Source organism: Jaminaea rosea (genome assembly GCF_003144245.1).
Source record: "Jaminaea rosea strain MCA 5214 unplaced genomic scaffold BDZ90scaffold_5, whole genome shotgun sequence".
Taxonomy (NCBI): Eukaryota; Fungi; Basidiomycota; class Exobasidiomycetes; order Microstromatales; genus Jaminaea; species Jaminaea rosea.
This window is the reverse complement of record NW_020289979.1, coordinates 454,858-468,483: the sequence shown is the minus strand read 5'-3', so window position 1 is coordinate 468,483 and position 13,626 is coordinate 454,858. Positions and strand designations below refer to the sequence as shown.

General features: G+C 59.5%; 6 protein-coding genes across 6 annotated transcripts in view; 3 read left to right on the top strand and 3 right to left on the bottom strand.

Moving 5' to 3' along the window:
* The first annotated feature begins 79 nt into the window (after positions 1-79).
* BDZ90DRAFT_231815 (P-loop containing nucleoside triphosphate hydrolase protein) lies at positions 80-5,045 on the top strand. The gene is made up of 3 exons (XM_025506013.1): positions 80-301; positions 381-4,073; positions 4,161-5,045. The coding sequence occupies exons 1-3, from the start codon at positions 98-100 to the stop codon at positions 4,944-4,946; spliced, it is 4,683 nt and encodes a 1,560-aa protein (XP_025362665.1). The 5' UTR covers positions 80-97; the 3' UTR covers positions 4,947-5,045.
* BDZ90DRAFT_259879 (hypothetical protein) lies at positions 5,004-5,342 on the bottom strand (the record flags this gene model as incomplete). Its single annotated transcript, XM_025508199.1, has 1 exon — positions 5,004-5,342. One exon carries the CDS (start codon positions 5,340-5,342, stop codon positions 5,004-5,006), a length of 339 nt encoding a protein of 112 aa, XP_025362664.1.
* Positions 5,343-5,933: 591 nt separating this feature from the next.
* BDZ90DRAFT_231814 (hypothetical protein) lies at positions 5,934-8,822 on the bottom strand. The gene has a single exon (XM_025506012.1). The coding sequence runs from the start codon at positions 8,782-8,784 to the stop codon at positions 6,022-6,024; it is 2,763 nt and encodes a 920-aa protein (XP_025362663.1). The 5' UTR covers positions 8,785-8,822; the 3' UTR covers positions 5,934-6,021.
* Positions 8,823-8,955: 133 nt separating this feature from the next.
* Positions 8,956-12,354, bottom strand: BDZ90DRAFT_231813 (TPR-like protein). The gene has a single exon (XM_025506011.1). It carries the CDS (start codon positions 12,320-12,322, stop codon positions 8,999-9,001), a length of 3,324 nt encoding a protein of 1,107 aa, XP_025362662.1. The 5' UTR covers positions 12,323-12,354; the 3' UTR covers positions 8,956-8,998.
* Positions 12,355-12,524: 170 nt separating this feature from the next.
* On the top strand, positions 12,525-13,368 carry BDZ90DRAFT_160644 (hypothetical protein). The gene is made up of 2 exons (XM_025503611.1): positions 12,525-13,232; positions 13,327-13,368. The coding sequence occupies exon 1, from the start codon at positions 12,726-12,728 to the stop codon at positions 13,146-13,148; it is 423 nt and encodes a 140-aa protein (XP_025362661.1). The 5' UTR covers positions 12,525-12,725; the 3' UTR covers positions 13,149-13,232; positions 13,327-13,368.
* Positions 12,843-13,626, top strand: part of BDZ90DRAFT_231812 (mitochondrial carrier) — a 1,959-nt gene continuing 1,175 nt past the window's right edge. Inside the window, exons 1-3 of the mRNA XM_025506010.1 lie at positions 12,843-13,232; positions 13,327-13,334; positions 13,415-13,578. Coding sequence (XP_025362660.1) covers positions 13,156-13,232; positions 13,327-13,334; positions 13,415-13,578 — 249 coding nt within the window. The 5' untranslated portion in view covers positions 12,843-13,155. The remainder of the gene's footprint in view (positions 13,233-13,326; positions 13,335-13,414; positions 13,579-13,626) is intronic.

Sequence of the window (13,626 nt, the reverse complement as noted above, 5' to 3'; positions counted from 1 at the left end):
GGAAGCAGCCCTCGGTGTCGACTGACTGCGCCAAAATTTTGAAGGCACCATAGCCTCGCACCTTGTCACTACTTTGCTTCTCACCACGACACTCGACATGGCAGGCCCACCAGTAAAGGAGCGATACAACGCCAAAGCCCGTCAATCAGTCGCAGGCGGCTCATCACACAAGAAGCGACGCCGCAGCGGTAATGCACACTCTAAAGCGACACCGGGGCAGCCGGATAGCAATCGAGAAGTCATCGATCCCACGAGCGCAGAAGATCAAGAATGGAGGGAAAAGGAGGCAAAGAGGAGAGAGGTGAGCACGGCTCAAGCCTGCGGTACGAGGACAGTGAGCCTTCGCTGATGCTGACTGCTATCTACTTGCCATTTCGCAGCTCCTCGCCGCCTCTCAATCAGACCCATCACAGCGTCTCACCTCAAAGAAGCGCAAGCGACTCGACGCCTACATCGCTTCGCGGCTCAAGAAGGAGGCAAGGGCAGACCTACTCGAGGAGCTCGCACAAAGCTCTGCTCAAGTACGAGAGGGCAGACAGGATCTTGTCAGTACGAGGACGTTGGGAACTGGCAAGGGCAAGTCGGCCAGGCAATTGCTGCAGGGCATGCAACGCGATCCAGGTTATGACGAGGATGATGATAGTCAAGATGAGGACGAGGAAGACTTCGAGGGTCAGACAGTGCTTCGTCCTCCGCCTATTCAGCAGCAAGAACATGACGAACGCCCCACCGGCGAAGTCCTGGACGACCCTGAGCGAAGGCAACGAATCCTCGAAGCTGCCGCTCTCTTTGCGCCTTCCTCCTCTTCCCATAACAAGCCCGTCGCAACGGGCTCAGCACTAGCTCCTGGGACCATTGGCCTCGGCTCGGCCCTGGCTAGAGGGCCGGATGGAGAGCCGTTGGCACCAGTCATGCGCACGAGGAAGCGTAAGGGGCCTAGTCAGAGGGAGAGGAAGAGATTGAGGGAGCAGGCGGAACGGGAGGCGAAGGAGGCTGAGGATCAGAGCGACTTCGATAGCTCGGCAAGCTCTGGAGATGATGACGAGGATGAAGACATCGAGGAGTCGGACGACGAAGACAAGAGCGCTGCTGACAAAGCAGTCAAGCAACCACCCGCCGCCGACGATGCCGAGAGTGGTGCAGATGAAGACGAGGAAGATACAGACAGCGAAGGCGAAGTCATCCTTCGAGAAGCCATGCGTCTACGCGGCATGCCTGCCGAAAGCGAAGATGACGACGACGACGAGGAGGACACAGACAGCGAGGGAGAAGTCGTCCTCCGTGAAGCTATGCGTCTGCGTGGTATACCTGACGAAAGCGAGGATGACGATGAAGATGGTGAAGGCTCCGAAAATGAGGTCGACGACTCGCAACGCGACACCGACAGCGAGGAGGAAGTCGTGCTCCTCGAGGCTATGCGGCGCAGAGGTCTTGCGCTACCCAGCGAGGATGAGGGGGACGACAGCAGCGAAAGCGATGGCGATGAGGAGGTGGAGGAGGTCTCACCTCAAGGAGACGAGTCTCGTGAAGCCAGCTTCGAGCTACGCTTGGCTGAGGAGCCCCAACCTGCTCTGGAGGAGGATGCACAATCTGTTGCTGAGAGCTTGCCGTGGGAAGGATTTGGATCGGAGGCCGAAGCTGGCGATGAGGATGAAGAAGGCATATCGTCAGGTGAAGACGGCAATGTCATGGAGCACAGAGATGAAGAGCAAGATGAGGACCACGACGACGACGGCGACGACGACGACTCAGATGAAGACGACTCAGATGACCCAGATGCCACAGAGAACGAAGCCTCACGCCGTCGTGGCATCCCACGCACTGAGCGCAGCTCCGGGTTCAAGGACTGGGCACGCTCTGCTCTCGGATTTGGCAACGACGACCAAGGAGCACGCGCAGAGGACGGTCGTCCCCTTGAGCCCGTCGCTGGGCTTAGCGTCAAAGTCTCCGACATGGGACCTCAAGACGGCGTTGCCCGCGGGCCTCTCGGAGAGGACGAGGCGACACCTGCCTCTCTGTCTGCCTTTGCGGCCAAGTACTATGACGAGGTTTCCTCCACGAAGGCACTACGTAATGTGCCGGTCGATCGATCACAGGAGATCATCGAAACTCGCTTACGCCTGCCTGTGGTGCAAGAAGAGGAGCGTGTAGTCAAGACGATCCTCGAGAACGAGGTGACGGTCATCTGCGGTGAGACAGGAAGCGGCAAGACGACGCAAGTAGCTCAAATGCTCTACGAGCGTGGCTTTGGTACGCCCGGGTCCGACAATCCAGGCCTCGTCGGCATCACCCAGCCACGCCGAGTCGCTGCGGTCTCCACCGCCCGCCGAGTGGCAGAGGAGCTCAACCTGAGCACCGACCGTGTTTCTCACCAAGTGCGCTTCGACGCGACCGTCTCGCCCGAGACGAGCCTCAAGTTCATGACGGACGGTGTTCTGCTACGCGAGCTGGCCGCCGATCTGTTGCTAAGTAGATATAGCGTCGTCATCGTGGATGAGGCGCACGAGCGGAGTGTCAACACCGACGTTCTAATCGGCGCGCTCAGCCGCATCGTGAGGCTCAGGGCAAAGCGTTGGATCGAAGGAGGGGCAAACGCCACCAAGCCGCTGCGCCTCGTGATCATGAGCGCAACGCTGCGTGTCGCAGACTTCGTAGAGAATCCAACTCTCTTCCCTAAGCCGCCTCCACTGCTCAAGATCGAGGCTAGACAGCACCCGGTCACAGTGCACTTCAATCGCAGGACGCCGCATGACTACATCGAGGAGGCGGTCAAGAAGGCTGGCAAGATCCATACGCGATTGCCATCGGGTGGTATTCTGATTTTCATGACCGGGGAGCAAGAAATCAGGACGGTCGTCCAAAGGCTGGAGACTAAGTATGGCAGGCAAAGGAAGGACAAGAGGATTGGCGCTGGTGACGATGAAGACCCCAAGGTGGGCAAGACTGCAGACAAGGAGGGCCTCGAGGCCGAGGACATCACGCTTGGCGCAGACGACGACGATACTGCTCAGCAGGACGATCTACCAGACGCGTCCGACAAGGACGAGCAGGACGCCGAAGCTCTCGACACGGACGATGAAGCCGATGCTGCCTCCGATGCCGGCGATGACGATACGCCCATCGACGCCCGCTCCTCATCTGCTCCGCCCATGCACATCCTGCCGCTCTACTCTCTCCTTTCCTCCCAAAAGCAACTGCAAGTATTCCAACCCCCACCCGCAGACTCCCGACTGGTCGTCGTAGCCACGAATGTGGCCGAGACATCCCTGACCATCCCCAACATCCGCTACGTGGTCGACTGCGGTCGCGCCAAAGAGCGCAAGTACGATGCTAGCTCCCCTTCGGGTATATCCAGCTTCAAAGTTGACTGGATCTCCAAGGCTTCCGCCGCTCAGCGTGCCGGTCGTGCCGGTCGTACTGGGCCTGGGCATGCGTATAGGCTCTACTCGTCAAACGTCTACGAGGAGTACCTTCCCGAGTTCGCCGAGCCCGAGATCCGCCGTACACCAGTCGAAGGGCTGGTTCTGAGCATGAAGGCGATGAATATCGACAATGTAGTCCACTTCCCCTTCCCTACCCCTCCAGATCGACAGGCAATTGCACGAGCGGAGAGGGTGCTGGTCAGGCTGGGGGCGCTCAAGCTGGAGACAGACACCAAGACTCGCAGGCAAGTGGCGAAGATCACAGAGCTGGGAAGGACGATGAGCCTCTTCCCGCTGAGCCCGAGGTATGCGAAATTGCTTGTGCAGGGACAGCAACATGGCTGTTTGCCCTACGTCGTGGCTCTTGTGGCGGCCCTGACGGTCGGGGAGCTCTTTGTAAGGGATGAAGGGTTGCATGCAGGAGAAGAGGATGATGAGGACCCGGAGGGACAGACGAAGACGACAGCGGCAGAGAAGGATGCTCGCAAGGAGACGAGACGCCGTCGCTTCGCTGCGCTGGAGCGCTTCGACTCGTTGGGCGGTCACGGGATCAGTGATGCTTTCCGAGTCCTGGCCGTGGTAGGCGCCCACGCCTACGCAGGCAAGGAGGGAAGCGCTGATTTCTGCGAGGAAAACTTTGTTCGACCCAAGGTGAGTCACGATAGTGGCGAAGAAGTGATGATCTGGGTATTCGTGATTTGCTGACGCTCCCACATCCCTCTTCGTGCGCTCCATTAGGCAATCGACGAGCTCACTCAGCTGCGCAATCAGCTTTCCTCCCTCGTTCTTTCGACCCTCGACTCCACCCGCGAAACGGACGTCCTCTCCCGGACTCTGAATAGCTCCTCCCTGCCGCCACCAAGCGATACGCAGTACAAAGTGCTTCGCCAGCTCATCGCCTGCGCCTACATCGACCAGGTAGCCGTACGCGCCGATCTTGCAGTCGAGGCGGCCAAGAACATTCCAGCGTTGGCGTTGGAGGCAGCCGAGGGTAGGCTCAGCAAGCTCAGCAAGGCGAGGACCTGTCGCTGGGTGCCCTACTTGGCTGCGGGCGTTGCAGGTGAGGCCGTCTACGTTCATCCTTCTTCGGCCCTCTATGAGCACAACCCGCCGGAATGGTGCGTGTTCAGTGAGGTGACGAGATCGCAGCCCAAGAAGCGGCGCAGCAAGAAGGGCGATGCCGAGGCGGGGGGTGCCGAAGAGGAGGGGGACGAGGAAGAAGACCAACCCGGCCGTCTATACCTCCGAGGCTTGACCAAGATCAACCCGAGCTGGATCGCCAAGCTGGGGAAGGACTTGTGCTCCTTCTCTAAGCCTGTGGCGCTTGATGGGAGTCTCCTTTCGGCTACGGCGGGCTCGGCGTCGTTGACGGAGCACGACGTGGCTGTGACGCCTACGTATGGGACAGGCCCGGCGTGTGATGCGAGCGAGCGGGCAGGGGGCGGTGTTGGTTGGGAATTGCCGCCGATGAAGGTTAAGCGACGCTGGGTTGGTGGATCCGTGGGGTGGAAGGTTGACCTGTAATAGTCGTGCTTCATCTCCATACGCTCTTGATAGACAAGACCATCATGACTTTCTCTTCTAGACTTTTTGTCCCCTCTGCCTAATCCAGCTCCATCCTATCAGCAACGTCGGCACAAGTACGGCCCTCGCAACAATCTCTCCTGTTCCTAACATGATGCCGTTGACAAAGGGTAGGCAAGCATTCACTGCCAGGCTCGAGGCGAGGAGAGACATGCGCCGACGGAAAGAGATGTTGGGGCTGAAGATGGAAAGGCTGAGGGAGCCCGTGGGTGGACGCGATTTGAAGCTTGAAGAGGGCTTCTTGGCCGCGTGAGAGGACGACGATGACGATGATGAAGTCGTGGAGACCTCTGAGTCCGAGGAAGGCGGCAAGCTGTCCACATCATCCGTCTCCATCCTTGTGCTCCTCTGGCTACGCCTCCTCCTCTTACCACGTCTAGATTCACTGGCATTCGCCTCTCTCGTCGTCGTCTGTAAATTTCTGCTGCTTAGATGCATCTCCGGCAACCAACGTCTACCCTCAACACGGTGATCCACATCTGCCCACGGATCGAGCCCTACGGAGGCATCGCCCGTGTCTGGTGGGGAGGAAGGGATGAGTGGGGATGAGTCTACTTGCATGGTAAGCGGCAAGCGGAGGGAGACAAGTGGACAACTTGAGGGTTGAGAGCAGAGCGAGAGGAGAAGTCGACAACAGGACAAAAGTGATCGCAGAGCCGACACAGCGACCCACGGACGGACGGACGGACGCGCCAAGCAGAGCCGAGGCGTTACGTAATCACCCAGCCTCTACGAGCACGGACCTCTCTCGAATCCATCCACGCCATTCGACTTCGTGCTTGAGCGATTCAGACGAGGTGTGTAGACAAAGCCGGAGGGTGGACGGCGTCGAACCCGCTTGCCCGCTCGCCCGCCCCTCTTGGAAGTCGCCGGGTCGAGAGAGTCAAGTCAAAGAGTCAGATCTCACGTCCTCTTTACTCCTTTTCCAGCACAACTCGCCCTCGACGGGGTACGGGCAAAGAGCAATGTATTCAAGGCCAATAGAGAACGAGTGACGAGAAGCCAGCGATTTCTCCTACTTGCCGCCCTTCAATTGAGCCAACCTGATCCTCACTGCCTCCGCGTGCGCCTCCAGTCCCTCACACTCAGCGAGCGCAACAACGTGCGGTCCGAGACCCTTGAGTCCCTCCTCCGTGAGGCTCTGGGCAGTGATGTGCTTCTGGAAGGAGCCGGTTGACACGCCACTGAACTGACGTGCGTAGCCGAATGTGGGGAGCGAGTGGTTAGACCCACTGGCATAGTCACCCACACTCTCCGGGGTCCAGGGACCGATAAAGACGGATCCAGCGTTCAAAACACCCTTTGCGATGACCTCCGGATTAGAGCATTGCAGGATCAAGTGCTCGGGAGCGTAGGCGTTGCTCCACTCCAGCGCCTTGGCCGCGTCGGGCACGACGACGGTCACACTCTTCTCGATTGCCCTGCGGACGATCTCGCAGCGAGGGAGAGCCTTTGCCTGCTTGTCGAGGCTGGCCTCGATGGCCTGCAACTTCGCCTTGGTGAGGGCGATCCCCACCAGAACGACCTGCGAGTCGGGGCCGTGCTCCGCTTGAGAGAGGAGGTCCGAAGCTACGAAGTCAGGGTTCGATTGCTCGTCTGCGATGACGAGCACCTCCGAAGGTCCAGCGGGCATGTCGATGGAGACGAGGGCGTCAACATCGTTCTGTACGAGCATCTTGGCAGCCGTCACGAACTGGTTGCCGGGCCCAAAGATCTTGTCCACTTTAGGGCAAGACTCGGTCCCGTACGCCATGGCGCCGACAGCTTGCGCTCCTCCGGCGCACAAGAGGGCAGTCGCGCCAACCTTGTCCGCCACGTAGAGGACTTCGGGGGCGATGCTGCCATCCGGACGTGGAGGAGTGGCGAGGACGATGGTGGGGCATCCAGCGATTTGGGCCGGGATGCCGAGCATAAGGGCCGTGCTGGGCAACACGGCCGTGCCTCCGGGGACGTAGAGGCCTACGCGTTGGATCGGGCGGGCGAAGCGACGGCACACTACTCCGGGCATCGTCTCGACTTCGAGTACTGCATCATCCTCCCCTTCGCCCGTTCCAGGAGCCACGCCTGAAGCTCCGACAGCGGAAGCGGGCTTGTTCCCTCCCGTGACCTTCTGGGCGTGGTGGAACTTGTAGATGTTCGCATACGCACGGTCGATGGCCGTCTTGACCTCCGGCTTGATCTTTGCCATGACATCTGGCGTGGCATACGGTGCACGGCGGACGGTTGAGGTGAGCTGGGCACGGTCGAATTTGGCTGTGAGCTCGAGCACAGCTGCATCGCCCCGCTCCTTGACCGACTTGAGGATCGGGCGCACGAGCTCCATGGTTGCTTCAGTCTTGATTGCTGGACGCTTGAGCAAGGCGGCGCGCTGCTCGGTTGACAGGTCCTCGTAGATGTAGGACTGCATCAGGATGGGGGCGTTCGGGTCGGAAGAGGCAGCAACGGCAGCAGGGGGCGCAGCTGCAGTGGTACCATTTACGGGCTTGGCTCCAGCCGCGTCGGCCTTCTGAGCTGCGCCGGGCGCTGTGGTGAATTGCGGCTTTGCGTCTCCTTTTCTCCTCGTAACCTTCTTCGCCTTGACGTCCAAGCTGCGCTCGACATCCTCGAGCGATACGCCCGCTCGGACGCAACGAGCGAGGGCAAAGTAGAGCAAGTCGGCCGCCTCAAACGCAACGTGCTCCTTGTCTTCGTCTTTGGCGTCTACAAGCTCCGTCGCCTCTTCCCTGATCTTGGCAGCAAGCAGCGCCTCATCGCTGAAGATCCTTGCCGTGTAGCTGCCCTTGGGTGCTGACTCCTTCCTCGACTTGAGCGTAGCCTCGAGCTTAGCCAGACCTTCAAGGGGACCAAAGCAGCTCTCCTTTGTGCTCTGGTGGCAGAAGCCCGCATGAGCAGCCGATGTAGTACCCTTTCGCTGTCGCACCTTGAATTCAAGCGCATCGGCATCACAGTCCATCCTGATTCGCACCACCTCCTGCGTGGCTCCGCTGCTGGCTCCCTTACGCCAGAGGCCACGCGTTCTTGACTGGTAGACGGCTGAGCCTGTGAGGAGCGACTCACGCAGAGACTCGCGAGACGAGTAGACGAGACCCAAAGAGGTGAGGAGGGCGGCTGCTACTACATTGGTGGGGAAAAGACCATCTTTGCGATCTGATTGGAGGGGGGAGAGGAAGGCGTCGACGAAGTCAAGTCTGGAGGAGTCGAGGGATAGCTGAGAAGTGGGGACGATGAGAGAGGATTGGAGCGAGAAGAGGCGAGCAGCGTCGCTCGTCTTGGGCGTAGGGGCAGCGGCGCCCTGCTGAGCGACATAGACTGGCCTGCCAGTGTCCTTCGTCTTCATGACGGAAGCAAAGGATCCGACGATGTCGCCTGCCTGAGAGCTCTCGATGGCGACTCCCTCCGGAAGAGTGACGATGACGCCTGCGAGTCCCTTCTCAGCGTATGCAGGCAACGAGGCGGCTGTCGTCGAGTCAAGAGAGAGAACGACTCTTTCCAGAGGAAGCAGAGGTTGCTCCCCATCGAGGAAGGTGGACGCATCGTTTGCAGAGAGCACGATCGCGTCTGCTCCTCCATCGAGTAAGTCGGCAGCTTGGCTGCTGGAGATGGAAGCATCAGCCTGGACGAGGTAAGAAGAAAGGAGGGAAAGCTTCTCAGCTGAGAGGCTGGATACGAGTGATGATGGGATCAAAAGGGGAGCTGCTCGGCCAATGACGGCGAGCAGCTCGGCCTTGACGTCTGGTGCGTCTAGCAAGGGTAGCACCGGCGAGCTAAGCGTCAGCATGATGACGACGACAACGAAGGGATGATGGTGGGATAACGAAAAGGAAGAAGGGAATTTAGCATCACAGTTGCATCCCCGAGTCAACTTGCCGCGCGCTTTCCAATCGCCGGGCGTCTCCGTCATCCGCTAGTCCGCCAGTCCGCCTGCACGTCACCCTCGTCAGAAAGGCTCCTCGAGGTCTCACGCCGACGATCACGGCATTAGCATTGCATTGTCACCCACTCTCATCCATCGCAATACTCTGCTCAACGCTCCCGTTGCCCGCTGTGATGCGCGTCTCCTCCATCATCCGGCTCCCACTCTCACTTTCGCCATCCCCACCACTATGGCTGACCTGCCCCACGGTTCCACTCACACCCTGCAGCGAGTGACTCCTGCTGTCCAGGCTCAGACTTCCCACACCCGTTCCAAGACCCAGTGAAGCAGCATCCCCTCGCCCGTCATCAGTACCCATCGCGGGACTAGCTTCAGGCGGGAAGCCCAACCTCTTATCCGTTCCTCTCCTCTTGGCCATCGGCATGGCCTGCTTGGCATACTCTTCAAGTGCAAACTGCAGCAGATCCGTCGCCTGGCCATGCCGAGGGTCAATACCCAGCGCCTCATGATACCATCCGATAGCGTCAGCAAGATCCCCCTGCTTATGTCGTACCATCCCCATCCCAAGACAAGCAGCTGCGTCCCCCGCATCGAGGCTGACGACGTTTGAGAAGAGACGCGCCGCCTCCTCATTGCGATTGGCGCGGAGGTACGCCCATGCGAGGTTCAGCTGCACAGTTCCCCAGCTGGGCTGCGGCTCGCTGATTGCTTGCGAGGCCCTCAGTGCCCTCTCGAGGTGACCGATAGCTTCGTCTGTTCGCCCCTCCAAATAGCAGAGAACGCCACGCTCCTCGTCCCCTTCTCCTCCGCCATCGTTGCACGCCCCGTCGAAGAAAAGGCGGGCGAGCTGCAGATTGCCCATGCGGAAGTGCTCGCTGCCGACGCAGACTTTCGCATGAGCCACGTCAGGGAAGTTGCGCACCACTGAGCTGTAGGCGAGCACAGCTTGTTCGCTCTCTCCCTCGAGGGAGAAGGAGTGAGCAAAAGACAGCCAGCTGGGTAAATGTCGCGGGTTGAGTAGGGTAGCCTTGCTGAAGTGACGGCGTGCCTCGCTCCATTTCTCGCTGATGACATACCATGCGCCTACCGCATACCAGCTGCTCGCCCGCTCTGGGTGGCGGTCCACGAGCCGATTGGCGAGGAGGAAGAGGCGTGGCCGCTCAGATTCTCGCAGGAGCGGAGAGGAGGCTATCGAGCCTACATGAAGATCGATGGCGTGTTGATGCTCTGCGTCCAGCTCGAGAATCCGACAGGTGACGACGAAGGCGTCCTTGTACCGTCGTCGGGCGTACAGGTCCTCAGCCAGGGCGAAGAGCAAGTCGGGGGAGCTGCGCAGCGTCGGATGATTGTCCCACAGTGCACGACGTGAGGCAGAGGCACGTACGGCGTCTTCGTGAACTTCTTTGCCTAGCCGTGAGGCATAGCACATGCGGATGAAGTTGAAGGATTCGGAATCGCCACCACTTTGTGCCTCCCATTGCAGGCTAGACAAAAGGCTCCAAGCCTCTCCTTTTGCGCTTACGAGATGATTATCGATCAGACAAGCAAATGCATCGTAGTTCTTGACATCGAGCTGCAGAGCTTCGATGAAGGCTTCCTTTGCTTGGGCGAGGTCGTCAAGCCGAAGGTGAATGAGACCGCGTAGGTGACAGACGGATGAGGCGAGCTTGAGTAGCCCGTCGGAGGAAGGAGCACTGAACCCGTAGCGACCGCCGCCTTTCCAACGTCCTGATTCTTCGCCGATTAGGTCGAGGGCCTCGCCGAACTTGCCTTGCCGTACGAGGCACTTGGCAGCGAGGAAGCGACAGACGGTAGAGCTGCCGGCGAGCGTCGTCTTGTCCGGGGGTTGATACCTGCGGGTTGTGACTTCGGCAACTGCTCGATCTTGTTCTTCTTTCCAAGCGGTGTATACACGCGGTGGGAGAGGAAGGTTGGCATCAATATCCGTCGCAGGCTTGAGAGAGCCCAGTGCTGCATTCTTGTCGCCTTTGCGGAAGTCTGCTGGACGATCGCTGGCTTTGGTTTTGGGCTCCTCGGCTATCCCTCTCGACGTTGGCTCGTCTCCGCCTCCTGAGCTAAAGGCATCGCTCTCCCCGCCATCCTCGCCATTGCTCTCGCTGCCCGTACCAGTGCCAGAGACGGTGAAGTCGCGGTCTTTGCGTTTGCGGGGAGCAGTACCGTCGTCGATCGTTTCCGTCTCAGCTGCCAGATTGTCATCAGGCAAGCTTGCAATCGCTCCAGCGGACGTCCCCGACTTGGAGCTATGTCGGTTAAGGAAGGATGGCGGTAGGATCGACGTCGAGCGCGTAGCGGTAATGGCAGCCTGTAATGCGTCCTCCTCTGGCACAATCTCTGCAGCGAAACCATCAGCCCCAGCGCCATTCGCCCCTGCCGCTTCTCCTGGCGCACTGCTAGGCAGAGCTGGCAGCGGTGTCATGAGCAGATGCTCAGCTCTGCTGTACTGATGTGTCAGAAAGTACCCCTTTGCTAACCAGTATGCATCCGTCGACCTCTGGCCCTCATCAGCCTCCATCCAAAGGATCTTCTCTCCCCAGAAGATCGCCGTCTCAAACAGATGATGCTCCATTGCGTCTTGCCTCCATCTCCGCAGCTTAGCCAGAAGGATGGGCCGGCCACTGCTATCTTCCTCTTCGTTCTCTTCCATGACTTGCGAGAGGGAATGCTCGATGATTGATTCATTTTGCGCTGCTCCTGTGTCATGCAATGAGGAGGGGCCGGGTCCTGTTCGCAGACCTGCGCTGCCGCCTTCTCTCATTGGCGTTGAGCGCATGCCTCCGGATCGATGGCCAAAGAGTTCGAGCTGCCGCGGAGGCGGGCCGTGGTCCAGAAGGCCAGAGTTATTCGCCTCATCGTCGTCTCGCATGACGGAGAAGGAGCCATCGTAGTTGAGGCCTGGGGCGGAGGACCTACTGCTGTTTGCTCCGTTCGGTGTGTGGGGCATCATGCGTCGACGAGGATTTCGAGGGGAGGCGGCAAAGGGCGAGTCGCTCGCTCGTGGAGCACCTCTCCCTGTGGGGGAGTCGAAGTTGAGCTGCTGGGTACGGCTGCCACCACGCCCTCCTTTGAGCTGGTTCAGGATGGCATCCTCGTCTTGCAGCTGATTGCGAGCAGCCGACGATGAAGATGCAGTGGAGGATGAGGATGGGCCGCGATCAGGATTCGGTGGCTGGAGGAAGCCTCTTGATGTGCCTCCTCGAGGTCCAAAAGTGAAGCTGGCGCTGATATCTGACATGCCTGGGGCGCCATTCATTCCTGCGCCTCGCCCTGCGCCGAGCATCATGAGGACATCGTCAGATGAGTCGAGGCCAGGCTGCTGCTGATCTGGCTGCTGGTGGCTACCGTCCCATGGTTGTGAGGCAGCATGCTGTTGCTGCTGGCGTGTTGCGCGATCCCTCCTTGGCGCAGGAGGAGGGGTAGGCATGGGCGCGGGATCTCAGGTAATGGGTGTGAGGGCGACAAAGGATGTAATGGGACCAAGGTGTTGGTTGCTCGGCGTCGCCGTCGCCCACGCGAGCCAGTCCGTCCTCAAAAGGAATCGCTGCTCGCGTTGCTCCCACGTGTATCATCGAGTGCCCAGCGTCTCATCGATGATCGACCTGCTCTGCGAAAAGGGTCAAATTGATCCACCAGCGAGCACTTTGTCGATTCTCTTTGGCTCCTTCTCTCGACCATCGATTTCGACCCTCATCGTCTTCATCGACGACGACACTATTAGCGCCGTGCGGCTTTGCAAGGACGACGACTGGCTTCATCGCGGTCACACGCCGGCGGAGCCATCGCCCAGCCGCGCAGTTGTGGCTGCCTGTGGCTAGGCGGCGGCCTGCATGGGAGAGGTTAGAGTGCGGGGTCGAGTGTGCCGATTTGAGCCCGAGTGCATCTCGACACAGTCCAAAGCGCGGTGCACTGACCAAGTCAACTCGACGGTCGAGGGCGCGATTCGAAACGCGAGAGCGATTGCCTCTGAGTCCCTGACTGCCTCTCCCCACGATTGTCCGCTTAGGCATAGCCTGGGATCGGCAGCTGACCCCGCTCTCGCCCAACACTACGCTTCTCTCGACCACGGACGATCCGGCGATACGGCCTCTGCTCCGTCGTCCCCATCCGAAGTCTTCCGAGTTGGATTGCTTCCTACTAAAGGGTCACGCTTGCCATCGATACCATCTGAGCCATCTTCGTCCTGCAGATACCCTCCTATCCTCTCGTTCCTCCAGCCGTCGACGATCACCACTCATCACCACTACTCTTGACGACGAAATGGCTGTTCCCAAGGATGAGCAGAAGGCGGCAGCTGGAGGCGTCGCCAAGCCTGGTAAATACCCCTTCTACCTAGGGTGAGTACGAGAGACAGGTCGCCAAGCTTGATAGTGAAGACTGCATAGCTGATAGCTCGACAATGCCCGCCTAACCCTCCTTTACTTTGATCAGAGGTCTTGGTGAGCTGCTTGCTACTACTTGTTCCAACCTGGCCGTCAACTGACCCAGTCATCATCATTCTCTTCGCGTCCGCTCACAGCTTCAGCGAGTGCGGCATCAATCACCCACCCCCTCGACCTCACACGCTACCGTCTCCAGACGGCTTCAGGCAAGACAGGCATGATCAAGAGCATCGTTGACACAGCCAAGAACGAGGGTCCTCAAGGTCTCTTCCACGGCCTCACCAGCACTTGGCTTCGTCAGGTGAGGAACCTCGCAACCGCGCACAGACCAGCTGCGTACAAAGACGCT